This window comes from Psammomys obesus, unplaced genomic scaffold, assembly GCF_907164565.1.
Source record: "Psammomys obesus unplaced genomic scaffold, mPsaObe1.curated_primary_1811, whole genome shotgun sequence".
Lineage (NCBI taxonomy): Eukaryota > Metazoa > Chordata > Mammalia > Rodentia > Muridae > Psammomys > Psammomys obesus.
Genome location: NW_026592118.1, coordinates 42,329,210 through 42,349,376, shown reverse-complemented (window position 1 = coordinate 42,349,376; position 20,167 = coordinate 42,329,210). Strand labels below are relative to the sequence as shown.

General features: G+C 42.0%; 1 protein-coding gene across 9 annotated transcripts in view; it reads right to left on the bottom strand.

Annotated features, from left to right (window-relative positions):
- Positions 1 to 17,189: 17,189 nt before the first annotated feature.
- The window catches only part of Met (MET proto-oncogene, receptor tyrosine kinase), a 114,809-nt gene continuing 111,831 nt past the window's right edge, over positions 17,190 to 20,167 (bottom strand). For all 9 annotated transcript variants that reach the window (XM_055612696.1, XM_055612705.1, XM_055612697.1 and 6 more), the window contains 2 exons: positions 19,631 to 19,767; positions 17,190 to 19,531 (listed from right to left, as the gene is read on the bottom strand). In XM_055612696.1, the coding sequence (XP_055468671.1) occupies positions 19,321 to 19,531; positions 19,631 to 19,767 (348 nt within the window). In that variant the 3' untranslated portion in view covers positions 17,190 to 19,320. The remainder of the gene's footprint in view (positions 19,532 to 19,630; positions 19,768 to 20,167) is intronic.

Below are 20,167 nucleotides of genomic sequence, written 5' to 3'. Positions count from 1 at the left end.
TCATCTGGTCTGGCTTGACTAATTAATTAGCAGATTAACATGCATGCACTGGGAGACTTCAAATGAAAATGTAGTCTGAGGGCTTTTCTTTGAGGGAAAAAAATGATAGCACAAGACCTACATTATAAAAAAAAAAGCTAATTTTGGTCAGGATTGAGGACTGCCCCATCTTTCTGAGGGAGCATGCACTCCTTATAAAATCCTGGTATCCTAGTTTTGTTATTGCTTGGCACTACCACATTTTATTACCTGCCACACTTAGGAAGGATTGGTCAAAGACTCTTGTTTCATGAACCTTTGGAGTTATAGTCTTTCTATCAGTAGGGCGTTTCCTGAAATTCATGTTTATTAAGATGGGGCAGAGGAAACAACAAAATGTAGCCTTTGAGAAGACACATTATTGGCCCATGTACAAATTTTAGATTGGAAAAGAAAAACAAGATACATAGTAAAAAAAAAAACTGTCTAGGAAAATACTTTGTAGTGAAAATTAAGAGTTAATACTATTAACGTATAAGAATATTTTCCAGGTGCAAGAGAAATACAAAGACTGCAAGAGAAAATTGAGTATATGACATGATAGTACAAGGGCTAGGAAAAGACATTATTATCATTATTATTTATTATTACTATTATTATTATTTTTATTAATAAGGTGCTAGGGAACCAAATAAAAAGATGATTTGAGAGAAGAAATTCTAATAAATTCACAAAGTTAATTTCTCTGCTAATCATGGAAAATTGAATTATTACAATGGTGAAAAATCATTTTTTTTTAACTTACTAAATTGGCACTAATTAAAAGGAGCAATAACATCTCAGGTACACATGATGTTGGGGAAATGAAAAGGTGCACTTGAGGGAAACAATTTCCTATATCTAGTAAATATCCGTTGTGTTTTAGTTGTCAGTCCTCCTTTGGAGCTGCCTTGTAGGAGAAGGAACAGGCAGGTACTAGATGATGTGTAAAGGGCGCCTCATGCGGCATTGTTTACATTGGTAAGCACAGCAGAGCAGAGGAAGCAACAGCAAGAACACAGCGGCTTAATAATAATAATAATAATAATAATAATAATAATAATAATAATAAAGAATATAGTGGCAGTAACCTGGATGCCTCAAAAGGGGGAAAAGATGAAATACATTACACAGTTTTTCAGATTTACTTATTTAATCATTTTATGTGTATGGGTGTTGTGCCTACATGTGTGTTTGTGCACCACATGTGTGTAGTGCCTGCAGAGGCCAGAGGGGATGTTGGACCCCCTGAGACTGGACTTCCAGATACTTGTGAGCCATCACGTGGGTGCAGGAGTCGAACAGGGGTCCTCTGCAAAAGGTACAAGTGCTCTTGACCACTGAGCTGACTCTCCAGCCCCGATTAAAATAATGTTAAAACATCTTTTTTTACAGAGTATTGGTACAGTGAAACACGACCAGTTATCTGCTGGAAGAACACTTCTGAAAATAAATGTCTGCTGATTGTATATAGAGAGCCGTATCATTTTTATTTTGAAACTCTAAAACCGACACAAATGTATGTTTTTCTATGGGAGGCATGCAAGCACGGAATTGGGAGGCTACATTAGAACAGAGGGGAACTGCACAGGCTTGAGTGGGTAGCTGGAATCTGCCAGAATACTAGCTTTCAAATAAGTGACATTTTAACATTATTCTACATTTAATGTATGCATTATTTCTGTAATGAAAAGACAAGTAATAGAATACTTCTAAAATGCTTTCATTGTTCTCTCTCTGTCTCGATCTCTTTCTCTTCTGTAGACAGGTTTAATTCACTCAGTTTTTTCTTACATAAAACCTTACGTTGTAGGCACAGATGGAGCCTGATAACCATATTTTTACTTTGCAGTTGTCAGCTTACCTGTTTCCTCTCTAAAAGCCCTTGACCTCTTGCAAGTACATTGCTCAGATGTTATTGAGGCACCCAACAGGGTAGCTTTTTGTCCTGGTTATGAGCCAAACATTTGTCCTTGATCTCAACACAGCCATCCTCTGCGGCAACAAGCAGCAGTCCCTGATTATAAATAAGGAGCACAGAACCCACCTGCAAAGTATTTTAACACGCACAGGCTCACATCCAATTTCAGATTAGCCTTTTAATTGATAAACACCATTATACCCAGGCTTCATTAGAATGTGAAATGAAAACTCAGAGGGAAAGCCAGAATAGAGAGAGGTAGTGGCTGGAGAGAGGGAACAAGGTAGGAGAGGGTGCAGAGAGTTAAGAGGATAGAGATCAAACCTGGCAAGAGTGAGGGCAAGAGGACAGAAGGCCTGTAGAGAAAGGAGAAACTGAGGGTGGGGGTCTCTGTGACAAGTTTGGACTTAAGTCAGAGCAGGCTCCTGGGAGGATAAGAGGCGGACTCAAGCAGAGACTCCTAGTAGCCAAGGCCATAGAGACTGAAGAAGGCACCCTCTAGCTAGCCTAGTCTCCTAGCAGAGGAAGGGAAACACCAACTCACCCACAAAAACTTCCACCCCACTTCCATGCTTACAGGATGTATAGGGATAAAGATAGAGCAGAGTTTGAGGGAATGCCCAACTAATGCCTGGCCCAACCACCGGCCCTACGGGAAAGTGCCAACCCCTGACACTCTGACCAATACTCTGTTAAGCTTGCAGACAGGTGCCTGACAGAGTTGTCTTCTGAGAGACTCTACGCAGTGGCGCCTCAAATTAGATGCTGAGACTCACAGCCAAATATTGGGTGATGGGCAGGGAGTCTTACGGAAAAGTGGGAGGAAAGAGAAAAGGACATAGAGGTGACAGGACCTCTACAAGAAGACCAACAGAGCCGACTAACCAGGACTCAGAGGGCCGTGCTGAGACTGAAGCACCAACCAAAGCACATGCAGGAACTGGACCTAGGTCCTACAAAGATGTAGCATATGGGCAGCTTAGGCTTCACGTGGGTTCTCTAGTAAGGGAAGTGGGGACTGCATCGGACAGGGACTCGCTTGCCAGCTTTTTGATCCCTTCCCCATCATGGGACTGCCTGGCCAGGCCATGGTGGGCGGGGGGGGGGGGGGAAGGACCCTCTTAGTCCTGATACAACTTGATGAGCTGGGGTGGAAGGGAAAGGGAGCTCCCCTTTTCTAAGGAAAAGGGGAGGAGGGAGGGAGATGGAGGGAAGGTGAGACTTGGAGGGGAGGAAGGATGGGGCTACAACAAGGATGTAAAGTGAATGAAAAAATTAAAAAAAAAAGACTATCAGTGAACTTCAGATAGAATAGATGTAATTTCCCTTTCCTCACCAACTATCCAGTGTTTATTAAAATGTGGCGTCATTTGAGTTATACCTGCAACAGTCACTAGCACCTATAAGTTTCAGAAACGTACTCCTTTGAAGTATGACACTCCTCAGCAGAAAGGAAGGCTCAGCACTTGGTATCAGGATGATAATCTTTGGCTTTCCAGTGTAAGATTTACAGCTGTGACCTCAGGCTCCGTTTCTCCTGGAGCTAGTCTCTTTAAGTTACCAGCGGTGATAGCCGGTGGTTACAAGGTCAGTGTGAACTGCCCAATATAGTGTTAGAACGTGCTTCCTAAGGGCTGATCTGTGTTAGGGACGTGAAACAAAGTGAATTTTAATGTCTGTAGAAGGCAGCTGCTCTGATAAACGAGCTACCCTAGGAATGATACATTTCTATGGCAAGAGAGTGCACAGCCAGAGCCTAGCTGAGTCCATGCTAGCCACCTTTTACTTAAAAAAATGGAAGAAAGTCATTTTAATAGGAGAATTAACCAGAAACTACCTCATTAATGAGATAAAAAAGAAAGAGTTACAATATAGCTAGTTCTACATTAGGGCCAACTTTTTGCTGGCATCACGAAAAGATGTTGAATGGGAGACCAGACAAAACTGCAAGTAATATCCTCCCATTCTGTTTATTCACCACCACCTGGAAATTGTACTAGAGTATCTTTTTTTTTTTTTTTTTTTGCCACAGTTTCAAAATAAATATTTTGTTTGCCTAAAATCCACATTTGTGTTTGGACAGCAAGCAATAAAAGCACGCAAGAATCCGCGTGTGGGCATGGTGTGAACACTAGGTGGCACTCTAGGGCTGCCTTTTCGGGATCTCCTGCGCGTCCAACTTCCGTCTCCGTTAATTCTCTCCTTTAAAAAGAGCAAACAAGCTGTTTAAACAAAGGGTCCCTGCAGTTGCTGTTTTTATATTTATAGTCGTGTAATCAATATGTTGGTAGAGTAATTAATTTTTAACCTCCATCCACGGGGAGAGCAAATGTTAGTGGACTTAATGGATGGAGCAGGCTTCATTATTCTAAAGTAACACTAATGACAAGGCAGGGGAGAAAGTCAAGGTTGTAAACAATTGTGTCATCAAGCACAGTCCTAAAGCGGCGTGCACCTCGAGCAGGGGTGCTGACCTCTTGTCTCCTTCGGTGCAGCTGTGGTTTCTGCTTAAGTCAACCCGACCTTATGAAACCGCCTCGCAACTGACCTTCCAAGCTGGCCCTCTGGCACTCAGTGCAGCGATCATTTCACGGAAGAGTTCTGGTTTCATCGCGCTTCTGTGTGAAAGCATTTGATTACTGACTGTTTCCTCACAGCGCAGGGTGATATCAAAGCCCTCTAAGGTTTGGGCCTTTTCTGCACTTCTGGAGCACCCCACAATCTTGGTACCTTTATTCAGGGGTGCCGTGTGGTGACTCTTCACATTTCATGGGCTCTCCTGTTGGAGGAGAGTTAATACCTCAGAGCACATACTATGGCCCAGCTGACTCTGGATGGACACACTACCATGGTAAGGATGGGCTGACAGTGGCCAGAGCTGGGAGGATAAAAGCCGGACAGAGCACAGGACTCCGTCTATTCGGACATCCCCTACCTCCCAGCTCTGTCCTTGACCTTGCAAACCCACCTCCCCACACCATGAGAAAACATGAAAGGTGCCCGTGCTGTAGACAGAGGCACACGTGATCACACACTAAGGCACATCATCAGTTCAAATGTTTATCTACTGCCAGGGTGCAATCATATTCAAATGAGTCTTATTTGTTTTATAACCATTCTAATGCTTTATTTCTTTTATTTCTTTATTTTTATTTTTTACTTCTTGGCTGGCATGATTCCCTCTTGCAGAATGTCTTTTCCCTGGCTATGCGACTAGGCTTAAACTCAGAGGCATTTTCTTTTGTAAAGTATTCCTTAAGCTGCTTCGTGTTATAACAAAGCCTCTTATATATGGAACTCTTAAATTTCTCAACTTAAATGCCTATTGTAATAGCTTACTGCAATCAAGATATCTGATCTTATTGTTTTCTCCCTCTCTCTCTTCTTTTCTCTTCTCTTTCTCTCTCCCTCCCTCTCTCTTTCTCTCTCTCTCTCTGTCTGTCTCTCTCTCCCCAAGGAAGGGCAAAACCTGATGTAGCCCACCCAGGCTGTTCCTAGCTAGCTAGGTAGCCAAAGATGATTTTGAACTCTGGTTTCTTATACCTCCTAAGTCTTAGGAATACATGTGTGCGTCATCACATCCATTTTTATGTGGTGTAGAAGACCTTGGTTTCATACATGCTGGACAAGCAGTCTGCCAACTACATGATCTAGCCCTTGTTTTTCGTTTTATAGATCACACCTTACGAAAGGTGTAAGTGATATGAGGATCTGTCAATCTTTGTATTCTCTGCATTACATAACCCGAAGTCTGGTGCAACACAAATGTGCTTGCAAATGTTAAATTTACCAAAATTGGGGGCTGGAGAGATGGCTCAGTGGTTAAGAGTACTGTCTGCTCTTCCAAAGGACCCGGGTTCAATTCCCAGCACCTACATGGCAGCTCACAACTGTCTACGCCCCCAATTCCAAGGGATCTGACACCTTCACACTAAGGCACATATAACTTTCTTCTATATAATAGAAGACTGTCTCAGACATAATTTGCATCGTTTTAGTGATACAAACTTTAGATTAATTTGAATGAAATAAACTACGTTAGCGGCACAGAGGAGCCGTGTCACCCGGGGTTACTGCTGAGGTATACTGTGACTTGATAGTGCTTAGCCATTGCATTCAGTTGGGCTAGATAAATTGCGCTGGAAAAATTGTGATTCTATTTTATTTTATTTTGCAAATTCTTTAGGGTGAGTCGTGGCTACATTCTGCTTTTAGAACCAGAAATTAATTCTATCAACACAGGGGGAGTGGGTGAAGAGGTTTAAAATAGGAAAAATTAATTTATGGTTCATAGTTTTATTTAACCTTTCCAGATAATAACCTTGCGTTTTCATGCTGAAATAAGGAGCTTTCTCAATCTCAGCCCAGTAAGCCATGAATAGTGACCCGAGGCTGTGTCCTTGGCTGCCTTGAGCTTCTGGCTCTAGGTGCGCTCATTCTTGTTCTGTTTTGTATTACCAAATGCTGATATCTGCCTATTGGCAGACTGGTATAGGGGCTATGGGACATGTGGCCTCTGGGGGACCAGAGACCCGTCAAGTAGGCCCTGCCAAACCTCTCTTCTTCAGAACAGGATTTGTGATATAGAATGCTCTCCACAATGTTTAAAAATAGAATATGTGAAAAACCAAATTTGCCCATAGGCTAATGATGAGTGGTCTCATTTTGCTTCCCACCCTTCTGCTTTCATTGTCAGTCCTCACCATCAAGCAGCCCTCAGCGTTCTCTGCATTCTCAGTATTCTCTGTTCGAAGGCGGAAGTGAATTTAACTAGAGAATGTTTAAAAAAATCAAATAATTTCATTTGTGTTCTCTGTAAACAATTTTACCTGAACTTGGCATTTTTTACTTGAATTGTTTTAATGATTGTCCAAATTCTCACTTTGTTTTGCTATCACATTGTATTGTGTCTATGTTTGAAGAATCATTTCCTTTTAAAAACAGCGTTATCTGTACCCTTATGAACTAGTTAATTTTCTTTCCAACATTTTCTTTGGGCCGTGCAGATTTGACCTAACAGTCACAGCAATAACACTGTTCATCCAAAGGATAAAGACTTTTTTTTTTTTTTTTTAATTTTATAAAACCACCTCCTATAGTGTGAGAACACTTGTTGTTTTTGGTAATATTTCATTTCCTTAGCAAGAATATTTTCTTGTGCTTTCCATTGTCATCAGACAAAAAAGATACAATTAAATCAAGGAAACCTGGCAGGGTTGCTTTTGGAAAATAAAATGAAGTTTTGATTTAAACAAAGAGCAATGTATTCGGCTGGAAAAACATGGCCCCAAAGAGATGAAGCTCAGCATGCAGTTTGAAGCCCCTCACCCCCCCCCCAAGCCACCTCAGATAAGTGTTTGTGTTTATCTTTGAGAACGGGCTATTGTTTGACCCCAAACTTTGGTCTTTGAATTAGCTAGCAACAAAGGACCAGAAGCCTTCTACGAGGGTGATCAGTGATTGGATCCTTCGAAACCCATAGCCCCTAGCTTTTTAATTCTGAGTACAGAATCTTCCAGATGAGCCTAGCAACCACATAGAAGCAAGTAAAATTTTGGGGTTTGTTAGAGGGAATTTTGTGAATTAGATGTGCTGTAAAGAGACTTTTCAAGAAAATACTTTATTGAGATGAGTAAGTAATTGTAGCACTTGGGCAGGGTGAAGCCCACCTATAGTCCCAGGCAACCAGGAGGATCATCTGAGGATGGATGGTCGCTGAGCCTAGGACTTCAAAGCTGGCCTGAGCATCAGAGAAAGGTCAAATCAATCAATCATTCAATCAGCAAGTAATAATATTCTTATTGAATATTTAATATTTATAATCAAATCTATGAGCTATAATTACAGACAAGGATCACACAACTTAAAATATGACATAGAAAATTACACAGGTAAGAAAAATTACAATAGAGTAAGACCCCTTTCAAAATGTTTTTGTTGGCATAATCAATCATACATGTTTTATTGTGACACTTTAATTCACAAACATAATGCATTTTGATTGTATTCACCCTCTGCTATTCTCTCTTGTCCCCTTTATTTGGAGGTAATTTTGTGCTATGGCTTTCTGTATTGGATCTTCTTGGAGTACAGAGCACATTACAGAAAGCAAAAAGGGGGGAAAATAAAAATCAAGCTCTTCAGTATGGAAACTAAGGCGCAGGAAGATTCAATAATTGATATGAAAAGTCAGTCAACTCCTCAGGCGTGCATAGGTTCAAACGTAGTACAGAGGATTCCAAAATGTGCCCACGCAGACGCGCGTTCCAGTCCTCCTGTCCAGAGGAGCCTGAGGGTGGACTTGTCAGGCAGGTCTCTGGGCTCTCTGACTTACTGCAGGATTGAGCCAGTGATAGAGCGCAGGAGTTTCAAGTGTCGATGTGTTAGGTTGGGTGTGCTTGCAGCACAGGGACAGTTGAGGTCAAGGAAAGCGACTACAGCCGACAGCCCACCCCTGTGGCCTGTGCTTGCGCAAGCTTAGTCCACTTCCAGGCAGCGACGTGTCTCTGAGCTCCACTTTGGCAGCGTCCCCTCTGCGGAGCGGAGCGGAGTGCTGTTTGTCAGCAGGCAGCAGATTACACTTAACTACCTCCGCTTAAAACCCTTCCAGACTTCTAAGCAGTTTGACGTTTCCCTCGCAAAAGAGAACGAGAATTTTAGGAGAGTGCAACGCGTGGTCAATCTTCAGAACTGAGTTTACTCTGTTTCGGCAAGTAGAAATAAGCAAATCTGTCTCCTGGGGAGAAAAATAATCCCGTCTTTTCTCCATTTAAGTGAGAGACTAATTTACAGAGTAGTAGTCTGCGAGATCAGGGAGCTGCAGAGCCACTAGAGCAGCCGTTCTCAACCTGTGGGTCCCGACCCCCACCCCCCCCCACCCCATGGGCACCTTATAAAGGCTTGCAGCAAATTGCTCTGGAGGGAAGCGGTAGTTAATACCGTATCCTAGCTCTGCGTGTACAATTCACATCCTAAGTGGGCACTTTCGGTGGGAGTTCAGCCTCACCCAGGTTTGTGTTTGTGGTGAGCCATAACCAGTTTAATAAACACGATGGAAGCTATCGAAGGATGGACCGACAGATCTGCCTTAGTTTGGGTTTCTTCCCAGGGTGGAACATTTCTGGACTAAGGAACAAAGAGTTTCTGCAGGGGTCACTCTGGAGAGCCAGGCTGGAAGAAGGGAGACAGTGGTTGGAGGAAATTTTCTGTCCGCTTTATAGCATTTGGCCCAGTTAATTTTTTTTTTTTTCTGTAAGGATCCATTTTATAACAAAAATAAGCAAACCCAAACACCACAAAGGAGAGATGCAGAAAAATTTAGAAAAAGTCTTTGAAGCAGGTAGGTGATGTAAACAGATATTTGATTTTGGCAGCTGTTTTTTAAGTTAAAAGGTTTAGAAGGCAATTCACAGTGGGCAGAACCGGGAAGTCAACTGTTAGACTAATCTATGACTTCTAAACCAAATTCAGCGAGGAGACACTATTGCACAGTTCATATAGACTTCCACATGGTCTTCAGGTCCGAGTGTTTACGACAAAACCATCCGACTGTAGAAATTCAATATGCTTACACTAGAGGGAGTTATATTTTCATTAAAAAGTTTAATTGAAATATTCTATCCCCAGAGTAAAATTATGGAACAAATGTATGAAAGACAACAATATGCAAAGCATATGTAATTCCTGAATCACAGATTAATAATAATAATAATAATAATAATAATTAAAAAGCCCAGTAAGCACAGTTTGTGACACATCCTGCTTTTACTCCTCCCTCCCGCAAATCAACCAGCTCTGATTTTTTACTTTCTGTCATTTTAAGCTTTCGTTTACTAAACCAACAGCATTTCATTAAGTGAGACGAATCCCTAAGAGTATCACCTTAGGCCGTTAGCTTCCAGACAGCCATTAATCCCCACGACATTTCCTGGGATGAGATCATTATTGTCGTTACTATTTATTTTGTTTTTATTTTATCTATATATTAAGTTCATTTTATGAAAAATAATCTACATTGCTAATTTTAACAGTGGATATTTTCTTTCTGAAATACTTGGGGCAGTGATTTGACTCTTCCTCACCCAGATCTGCCATGGCTACCACAGACGCTAAGGCAAATGCTCTCATTCTTACAGCGTAACAAATTAGAAACAGCTCTGCAGAAGGCTGGCACTATGATATTTGGGTAGTTATTATCATTATTTTTTTACTGGGACTTCTGAAATTATCTCTGAGGATCATATGACTGAAGTTGGGTTTCTTGGGTGCAGGCTTCACAAAGGCTCTGCAGTGGCCGTTTCTTCTTTACAGCTGAGGACAATGGTGGCTGTTTAGTCACGGTTGTGAAGAAGGAAAGGCCCTGCCTGCTTGACTCTAATGGAAAGAGCAGATGTCAAAGTAAGGACTTTGGCCAGCAGAGAGCACATAAGCAGCTCCCAGAGCTCAGCATCAGAGACAGGGCTGGGGTGGGGCACAGTAGTGGCATTCTTACCTACCACGTGCCAAGCCTCAGATTCTGAACACTGGAAAAAAAATAGAATAGCATAAGAAAACAAAATAAAATGAATTGAGATAAAATAAGAGATGGGCAGCAGAAAGGCATAAAATCACTGAGAGAATTAAGAAAAAACACAAAAAGTAGACAAAATAAGATCCTTAAAAGTTCCAGGCTGCCCAATAAAAAAAAAAAAAAGGAACTGGTATTATGGCTCCGTAAACCATAAGTGAGGGACACAAATGGTTTGGGGTTAAAAACAGTTCTGATATACTAGGATGCCAAAAATTTTTAGAGTTGATCTCTTTTGGCCTGGTAAGATTTTATGCATTTTTGTAGTTCCAGCCAAGTGGTCTAAGGATTACTGGATGTTTTTGCCAGCCTGGAACTCTGTGGAGTAAGGAGAATGCTCTGTGGGCCGGTGACAAGCAAACGCATAAAGACAAAGGGCTCCTCCCCACAGAAGGGATGGTAATGAGCTGTCACTGCAGTCTCAGGCCAGTGCTCCACAATAACGTGGGATTATTACTGAGTTAAAACTGAAATCATTTCTGTTTACTCATGAGAAATGTGGTCATTTTCTTCTCGCACTTACTTCTTCAATGCTACCTTAATAGCATTTGAAACTTATTCTAAGTTGGTCCTTTCAGTGACATTCTCTCTCCTCTCTCTCTCTCTCTCTCTCTCTTTCTCTCTCTCTCTCTCTCTCTCTCTCTCACACACACACACACATACACTGCCACATGTCTCTGTGTGCACCCATATGTGCTGGTGTGCAGGCTAGAGGTCTTCAGCCTGTGTCTTCCTTTACACTACTCTGCCTTGTTTTAGGTTTTGTTTTTCTTGTTTGTTTTGGAGGCGGTCTGTCTCTGAGCCCAGAGATCACCTGTCAGCTAGATTGGTGGGCCACAGAGCCCCAGCATTCTCCCATCTCCACCTCCCAAAGCTGAGATTACAAGTGTGCATTGCTATGCCTAGCCTTCAGATTTTGTCTGGGAATTTCACACATGAATACTGCATTTACATAATTATACCACTTCCTCTCTCAACTGCCTTTTAAATTTATGAATCTTTTATAACTATTGTCTTAAACACACACACACACAATCACCCATACACATCCACACATAAACATACCCCCAACACTAGAGTTGCTCGAGTGCACACACACACACACACACACACACACACACACACACACACACGTTCTTAGACATGAACACTAGGGACTTGAACTCAGGTCCCCATGCTTATGCAGCAAACACTTTATCCACTTATCTCTCTCGGCCCCCAATTCCTTTTTTTTTTTTTTTAAAAACAAAACAAAACAAAACAAAACAAAACAAAACCTGCAGCAATAACAACAGATTCAGAGTTACTTAGATATTCATTATACAGACTAATGAGTAACTCATATGAGAAAAGGGAAAGGGGAAATACTGGGGCGTAAAGACACACATGAGGAGGGGGACAGGGAGAAGGGGAAAAGGCGTGAGTGCAGGGAAGAATTCAACCCAAACTATAAAGAAACCTGTGACTTTACATAATAATCAGAAGATGAAATAAAAACATTATAAATTAGTAAAATAAAAAGTAGTTCACATGAGCCTTCTGAATCCACATTTTTTTTGTGTTAATAATAAGAAAAACACATGCATCAGAATAATTTTCAAAGAGTCCAGTGAAGGAAATTGAGAGAACAGAAATTCCTTCCATGTCAAGTATTTGCTCAGTATTTGCCTTGAAGCCAACATAGTCCTAGCTGGATGACAGGACAGTAAGCCCTGTTAATGATAGACTTTTCATTACCATAGGTATGCTTTTGCAATTTTCCTAGATTTCTGCTCCAGGGTCGCATGCTAAGTCAATAGTAGTTATAAACCTCTCAGCGTTGTGATCAATACCCTTTGGCTGATGTAATCTAGACCTCTGCTGTGATTTACAACAAAGGACAGTTTGGGCAGCCTCTGTTTTATTACCTTCAATTCACCAACTGAAATATTTCACTGGCCAGGACTGGAGCTTTTCTCCATTTTGTGATAGATAGGGAATTAAGATAGTCCTGGAGAAAAAGGTCAGATTTGATAAGGGAGCCCAGCAGTAGGTGCTGTTTCCTTTGAGGTACAATGTCCGCATGTCTTTCTGTGTCACAACATCATCGAAGGTGCCAGACGTGAGTCGCGTCTTTGTAGCTCCCTGTGTGTAGTCATCTGGACGGAGAAGAATGCCTACGAAGTATTCCTTAGGCTCCCAACCTGTGGCATACACTAAAACAACCCAGGGCATAAGCTGCTTTGCCTGAACCTGAATAGTCAGTAAAAACCCACTTGAGCAGGATGAAAACATTAACAATCTTTAGGCACCAGTGTGGGAACTGTGACTCCATCCTTGAACCGCATGCAAAACTCCTAAAATTTCATATGGGTTGTTAGCTTTTTGTGCCTTTTGTGGATTCTAGGACTGAGGATTAAACAAGAAAAAGGGAAATTTGCAACTGTCAGAGTGTTAGAGAGCAGCAGGGCTTCAGAGAAGCGTGGCGTGGTGACGTCATGCAGGGGTCCTGCCCTGGAGTGAAAATGCCACCCCATGTCCACTGTTTTGTCATTGTCATGCTTTTCATTCGCTCCTTCACTCTCTCATCTACCTGTGCTCAAGGGTGAGGTAGAATCACAAAGTGAGATGAAGATTTGCATTTCAACACTTGTAAGCCAATTACATGCTACCCCTCTGTGGGCTTTTTTTTTTTTTGTCCAAGACTGAAGATCATAATAATATTGCAATTACTCAACAGCAGCGAACACCAGGTGTTTCACGCACTCATTTTGAGTCCCGAAATGATGTTGTGAGTTAAGCAGGACCAGTCTGTCTGACAGATGAAGGATCAGGTAGGTTCCATACATGACTGTAGGTTGAGTCAGAGTTTGGTCCCATTGTCCCAAAGCCTACCATTTTCATTGTTTAACTGTGAAGCATCTTGAAGGTGTGTTGCAGAGCTATGAAAAGCCAAAGTGTAAAAGTCACCGACTGTGTATTTTTCTCTGTCTTACCCATTATTCCTTGGAATAAGGACAGTTTTATAGCTCCATTACCTAAAAGTACCTGACACAGAAGCTGCTTGATACATATTGTTGAAGTAAATAACAATCAATTTCTTTGTTATCATATTGCTGTTATTTTCTGAAATAAATGGGGGAGATGTCATCATCTGAACATTTGCTATATTTATACAGGTTATGTATCTCCTCCTTTTTCCCCCCAAGGATGGAATCTGCCCTGTCAAAGAGTAAAAATACATTTGATGTTTGCATCATGAGATGAAAATACATTCCTACAATCAAATATTGCTATGCAAATACATCTTATTTTTCTTTTTTAAATTAAATTTTTTATTTTTATTTTTTAATTTATTACAATTTATTCACTTTGTATCCCATCTATAGCCCCCCTCTCTCATCCCTTCCCAATCCTGCCCTTCCTCCCTCTTCTCCTCCCCTGACTCTCCCCCAGTCCACTGTTAGGAGAGGTCCTCCTCCCCTTTCATCCAACCCTCACCTATCAGGTCTCATCAGGACTGGCTGCATTGTCTTCCTCTGTGGTCTGTTAAGGCAGCCCTGCCCCCCCCTCAAAGGGAGGTGATCAAAGAGCCAGACACTGAGTTCCTGTCAGAGAGAGTCCCTGTTCCCCTTACTAGGGTACTTACTTGGATACTAAGCTGCCATGGGCTACATCTGTGCAGTGGTTCTAGGTTATCTCCATGCATGGTCCTTGGTTGAAGTATTAGTCTCAGAAAAGACCCCTGGGCCCAGATTTCTTGGTTCTGTTGCTCTCCTTGTGGAGCTCTTGTTCTTCCATCTTTTTATATTTTCATGAGTGTGTACATGTGGTGTGTATATCTGTGCATGTTTTGCATGGGTGTGTACTTTGGAATGGGCATGCGTGCACATGGAGGCCTGTGATTGATGTTGGGAATTACCCTTTATCACTGTCTATCATACTTAGCATTTCCATTGCTATGATAAAGTATCATGACCAAGAGTACTTTGGGGAGAAACTCACAGTGCCATATTACAGTCCATCACCAAGGGAAGACAGCAGCACAGCATTTCAATCATGGTAGGAATCTGAGGCTGAAACTGAAGCAGAAGCCATGGAGGAGTGCTGCTGATTGGTCTGCTCATGGCTTGTTCAGTTTGTTTTTTCTTTTAAATTTTTTTGTTGATTCCTTGTGAATTTCACACCATGCACCCCAATCCCACTCATCTTCCAGTCCCTCCATATTTACCCTCTGCCCTTGTCACCTTCTATCCAAATGAAAAAAATATTGCCATGAAAAGTGGTGTGTCACAGTGTGTCCCACAGTCTATTCTCTTGCCCAGTGTTGCTTGCAAATGTTCAGTGCAATGAGTCATTGGTTTGGTTTAGGCCTCTGTATTCTGCTATATCATCAATACTGGATCCTCACTGGGGAGTCCTCTCAGATATCTTGTTTCCCTGTGTCATGGAGATCTTGCAGCTTTGGTTCTGCAGTGTCGGCCCCTTCACATGTTCCAGCAGCTCACAGAAGGGGCAGATGTTGGGGTGGACCAGCTCAAAGCCCTGGCTCTGGGCCTGGGTGGTAGCTGAATTGGTTAGCCAGCTGGCTATTCTGCTTTGCCAAGGCGATGGGCAGGATCAGCTCTCCCACACCCACATCACCAGGGCCAGCTCTCTCTCACTGCAAAGTCGAGGGGTGGGGCCAGCTGGTGAGGGGTGGGGCCAGTGCATCACAGCCATTAAACATCAACATGGCCCCAGGCAGCTGCCTAGACCATGGATGCCCATATGGGCTTTAGTGGCAACATGGGCCACAGACATAGACATAGACGCCTGCCACCCAGACATGGCCCTCGGTGGCAGCAAGGGCCTGGACACCACCATGGCCTCAGGCATCAGCACAGGCTGGTCCTCACCACTGTAGCAGCCCCACCTCCCTTCGTAGTGCTTGAACTGCTCCGTTTCTCTTTCTCTCCACCACATACTTACTTGCTCATTGCAGAGGTGCCAACCTGACCGGTAAGTGGACCTCTGTCAATTTGTTTTCTTATACCATCCAGGACCATGGGCCCAGGAGTGTCACTATCCCCAGCAGCTTGGGACCACACACCATCAATTACCAGTTAGGAAAATGTACCACAGGCTTGCCCACAGGCCAATTTGTAGGGCATCTTCTTGGCTGAGGTTCCCTCTTCTCAGATGACTCTAGCTTGTGCCAAGTTGAACTAAAACTAGACAGCACATTGCCTATATTACTTTTAGGGCAGGATTTCCATTACCCAAATCTTGCTAAAAGGCTTGTTTTGGAGATCCCCTATCTCCGCCTTCAGGAGCTGTAGTTAGAGGCTGCTTGCCATGCTTGCCATGCTTGCCTGACATTTCTGTGGGTTCCCAGCATCCGAACTCTAGTCCTCACGTTTGTGAGACAAGCATTCCAACCACTGAGCTTTCTACCAGCCCATGTTGCTGTTGCTGGCCACTTCAATGTCAACTTGACACAAGCAAGAGTCAGCTGGGAAGGAGGAGAATGTTGCCACTGAGGAATGGGCAAGACTGAGACTGGGGTGCATTTTCTTGAATGATGACTGATGTGGGAGAACCCAGTTTACTGTGGGCAATGCCACCTCTGGGCTGGTGGTCTAGAAGCTACACAAAAGGAAACTGAGCAAAGCCATGAAGAGCAAGCCAGTGAGCCACCCTCCTCCTGGCTTCTGCTTTAGTTCCTGCCCTATTTGCTTCCCTGCCTTGGCTTCCTTTTACTGTAATATATAACTGTAAGCTAAAACATACCCTTTCTTCCACAAGTTGGCTTTGGTCATGGTGTTTTATCACAGCAATAGAAACTCTAACTAAGACGACAATCTCTTTCTTCAGAAGGTTCCTACTCACATTTCCTGCGTTGGTGTCCACCAAATGTCACAGGAGATACAAAGGTATGAATTTTTCTTCCTGGTTTAAAGTGGCAACAGGAAATGTAACTGCTGGTTCAGTCCAGTAATTCTAAGTATCAAATACTAGGGATACAAGGATGACAGGATTCTGCCTTCAAAAGACAGAGGAATGAATGAACTTTGTGTGGGACAGCATCTCTTGGCTAGAAGCCTGGGTGCGTACAGGAAATAAAGAATTAGCCCCTACTGCATTTTTATCAACATCAGTATAAACTTGGATTTTTAAAGAATCAAATATCCCCATAATGCTACACAATTCTTAGATGGCTGAAATGCCATCTTTGAGTTCCTTTATCATTATGGGAATGTAGGGATAAGCTGAATGTAGTTTCTATGATAACTAAAGGTCCCAAAGGGTGGGTGCATGTGCATATAAAAAAAGGGGGGGATTTTAGAGGGGCAAAAAGACATCTCTTTCCAACGGCCACTTGGGTATCTATCTTCCTGTAAACTGTGCCTTACAGCTCCTTTGTCATGCCTTCTGGCTCAGGATATTCGTTTTGCTGGAGAAGAGCCCCAAGTTAAAACAGAACAAAATGCTCTAGCAGGAGAAGGATTGCCAGAAAAATGCAAGGAATTAAAATCTCAGGACAAACCATCCTTAGCAAAACAGAGACCTCCAGAGAGTCAGGCATGCAAATCTAGGAAGCTACTGCCCTTACATTATAGAATCAACATCTGGACTATGGAGGAGTGCCATGGAGCCAGATGAAATCAATTATGTAAATGAGGTAGCTAATCAGGCATGACTAGCTATAACCGACTCACAGTATACAAGATGTCACGTCACTTTATTTTAACTGTATGATTTATCAGAACAATTATTAACATACAAAGTACCATTCAACTCAACTGCAGGTATAGGCAGTGACAAGTATATAACTCTTAGGAGAATGATTTACTCACACAATCTGTCCACACATTACCCTAGGAAGGTTCATAAATAGAAAACATGATTTTCACATTGCAGCTTTCTAGTATGTATAATATACAAGTATAGGTGTTTCTCAAAGCTCTTTCTGTTCTTAATGTATTCCTTTTCTTGACCTCATAAGGACAGTTAACTTCTTCCTAAAGAGCAGATCTTTTTCTTGCTGTCCACCATTGACAGTGCTCTGTGACTCAGTAATACCCTTCATAATTATGAAGTGGTAACATTTGATTTGAAATAAATCTGGACTACAGTTCCTTATGTGTTCTGATATGTTCCAACACCATAAAGACCTGTTGATTGCCATCATTTTCCTGCAACGACAGCCAGATTCAACTATTTCGTTTCAGCAGAGCACACCCATGTCATAGCTTGCTCTATTAACCCTTGGCTTCAAGTCCTGATGACGTAATGAGGGTGGGGTGTACTGGCAATCAGTGCATTTCCTTATCACAATTTACAGCCATTTAAAAAAAAATCACGCTGCTGTTGATCCAAGTCTCACATACCTCTTTTGAAACATTCACAGTGCAGTATTTCTGTGGCTTAACGAAAATTTTTTACATCATTAAAAATAAACATTTCTATAAAAATATAATACTTTCAATGTTTACGCAGACAAAACCAGCTAAAGTAACCTAAGCCACATGCACTATACAGTAGTAAGCACAAAGTTCCACAGAGCAAAACACGTCCAAAGTCCTGTCCAGAGTAGCTATTCATCCAAGATGTTCAACTGACTTTTCACTTGTTTCTAAAATAGGCTTTTGCTTAACCTAAAATATGTCCCAATGCAAAAAAAGAGACTCCCCAAAAAGTGTTGTTTCCAATTGTTTTAGGTGAGAAGTCTCCACCTGAGAAAGATATTTCTAGTCCATTGACCCTTTCTTTGTTCTAAACAAAGAAATGCTGGAAATACTGAATCTTTCAGACAGTTTTATTGTCCTTTAAAAACATATTGAGTTGCTTTTAAAAAGATTTATCACCACAAGTTACTTGTTTTCAGAGTTGCATTAAAAAACAGATAAAAATTTAATTGTTCACATTCATTATATCGGAAAAAAAAAACTTTCTCAAATTTTTGTTTGTTGGGACAGGATCTCACACTGCAGACCATGCTGGACTGTAAATCATTATGTGGCCAAGGTTGGTTTCAAACTTGTGATAGTCTGCCTGCCTCAGCATCCCTAATGCTGGGTTACAGGTGTGAGCCACCATTCCTTGCTAAACAGCCACGTTTTAAAAGATGAATATTTTACTGTAACAAAGTTATTTCTTGAAAAATCTCCCTATTGTCATTTATGTACAATACATAAAATCCCTGATAATTTAGAAAACACACCTCATGTCATGCTATTTTGGAAATAAGTGCATTGTCTGTGGATATTCCTCCAACCAAAGGAATGTGTATATAAAAGTTTAAAAAGGAATGTTTGCCTGATGGGTAGACAGCGTCAGAAATGGAAAATGTTCATGACCACCACAACACAACAAAATATTTTAAAAACACCGGAATTCCAACAAGCAGCCTGATGGAGCCACCACATTTGTCCTGCACGAGGTCATCTCTTCTGAGTTTTCTATGAGAAATCTTCAAACTTCATTGTATCATTTCCTCACAAAAAAAAAAGTGATTTTAAAAACTTCAACCCAGCACTGAGATTTCAGACTCCGATGAGCAGGAGTGTTGTCGAAGCTGCTGGCTGCCATTGACGACCAACCTGTGGGGCCAGGCTTCTCTTTCTGGTGCATTGTCAGAGGAGAAATTCCTCAGAGTTCAGGGATTTAAGCAGCGAGTTAATGCCTCATAGTGGTGCAGTTTTGGCAAAAGCAGAACAAAAATAAAAACAGAACAATAACAACAGAGACGTTGGGTGACCTCTCAAAGGCCAGGCAGTGAGAACTGTTGGAGAAGGTATAGATTGTTGTTTGGGCTGGCTCTGTTTCTCAGAAGGGGGCTGGCAGGCCTCCATCATGTGTTCACCTCGCCATCAACGTTGTCTTGGGAAGGCAACAGAGAAGGGTACGGAGCAACACATTTGACATTCACATAGGTAGCGTTCACATGGACGTAATGCTCCCCGATGAAAGTGGAGAAGATTGAGGATATCCTGGAGACCAGTTCAGAAAAGGATGGACGCATTTCAGCTTTCGGGTGCCAGCATTTTAGCATCACTTCATACCTGTTTCAGAAAGATGATGTGAGAGACACGAAAGCAAGCGTTTCTGTAAAAGTCATGAGCTTTAGATACATGAAAGACCTCACCGACATTCTTACTTACAAGGGGTCTGGACAGTATTCTGGTTGCAAGAGCCTTCTGCCTTGCAGCAAGTAGATAGTGATATCAAAGGTGTTCACATCGGGATAAGGAGGGGCTCCTCTTGTCATCAGCTCCCAGAGAAGCACACCAAAGGACCACTAATGAAACAAGGCAGAGGAGACGCTCGGTGAGAGAAGTAACCACACCACGAGAAAGGGGAAATCCGTAGCTGTGTGTAATTAATCCTGGCTTGACATACTTTACACCTAAAAATTTTCCCTAAAGACAGCTAGTAAGCTATGCATTTCATGGCCTGTTTAAACCAGAATGAGATGAGGTATAGATTACAAGCAGCTATAGTTTTTAAAAATATGTGTTTAAAAATATAGTTTTTAAGAATATGTGCAGTCTACATGGTGATTAAGACTTAATCTCTGGTCAGTGGACATTTGTTGAGTTCTTTCTTGTAGGGTCAAAGCACCAACATGTTCCCATCTTCTCCTTTAACAGTTTCATGACCACCACAACACAACAAAATATTTTAAAAACACCGGAATT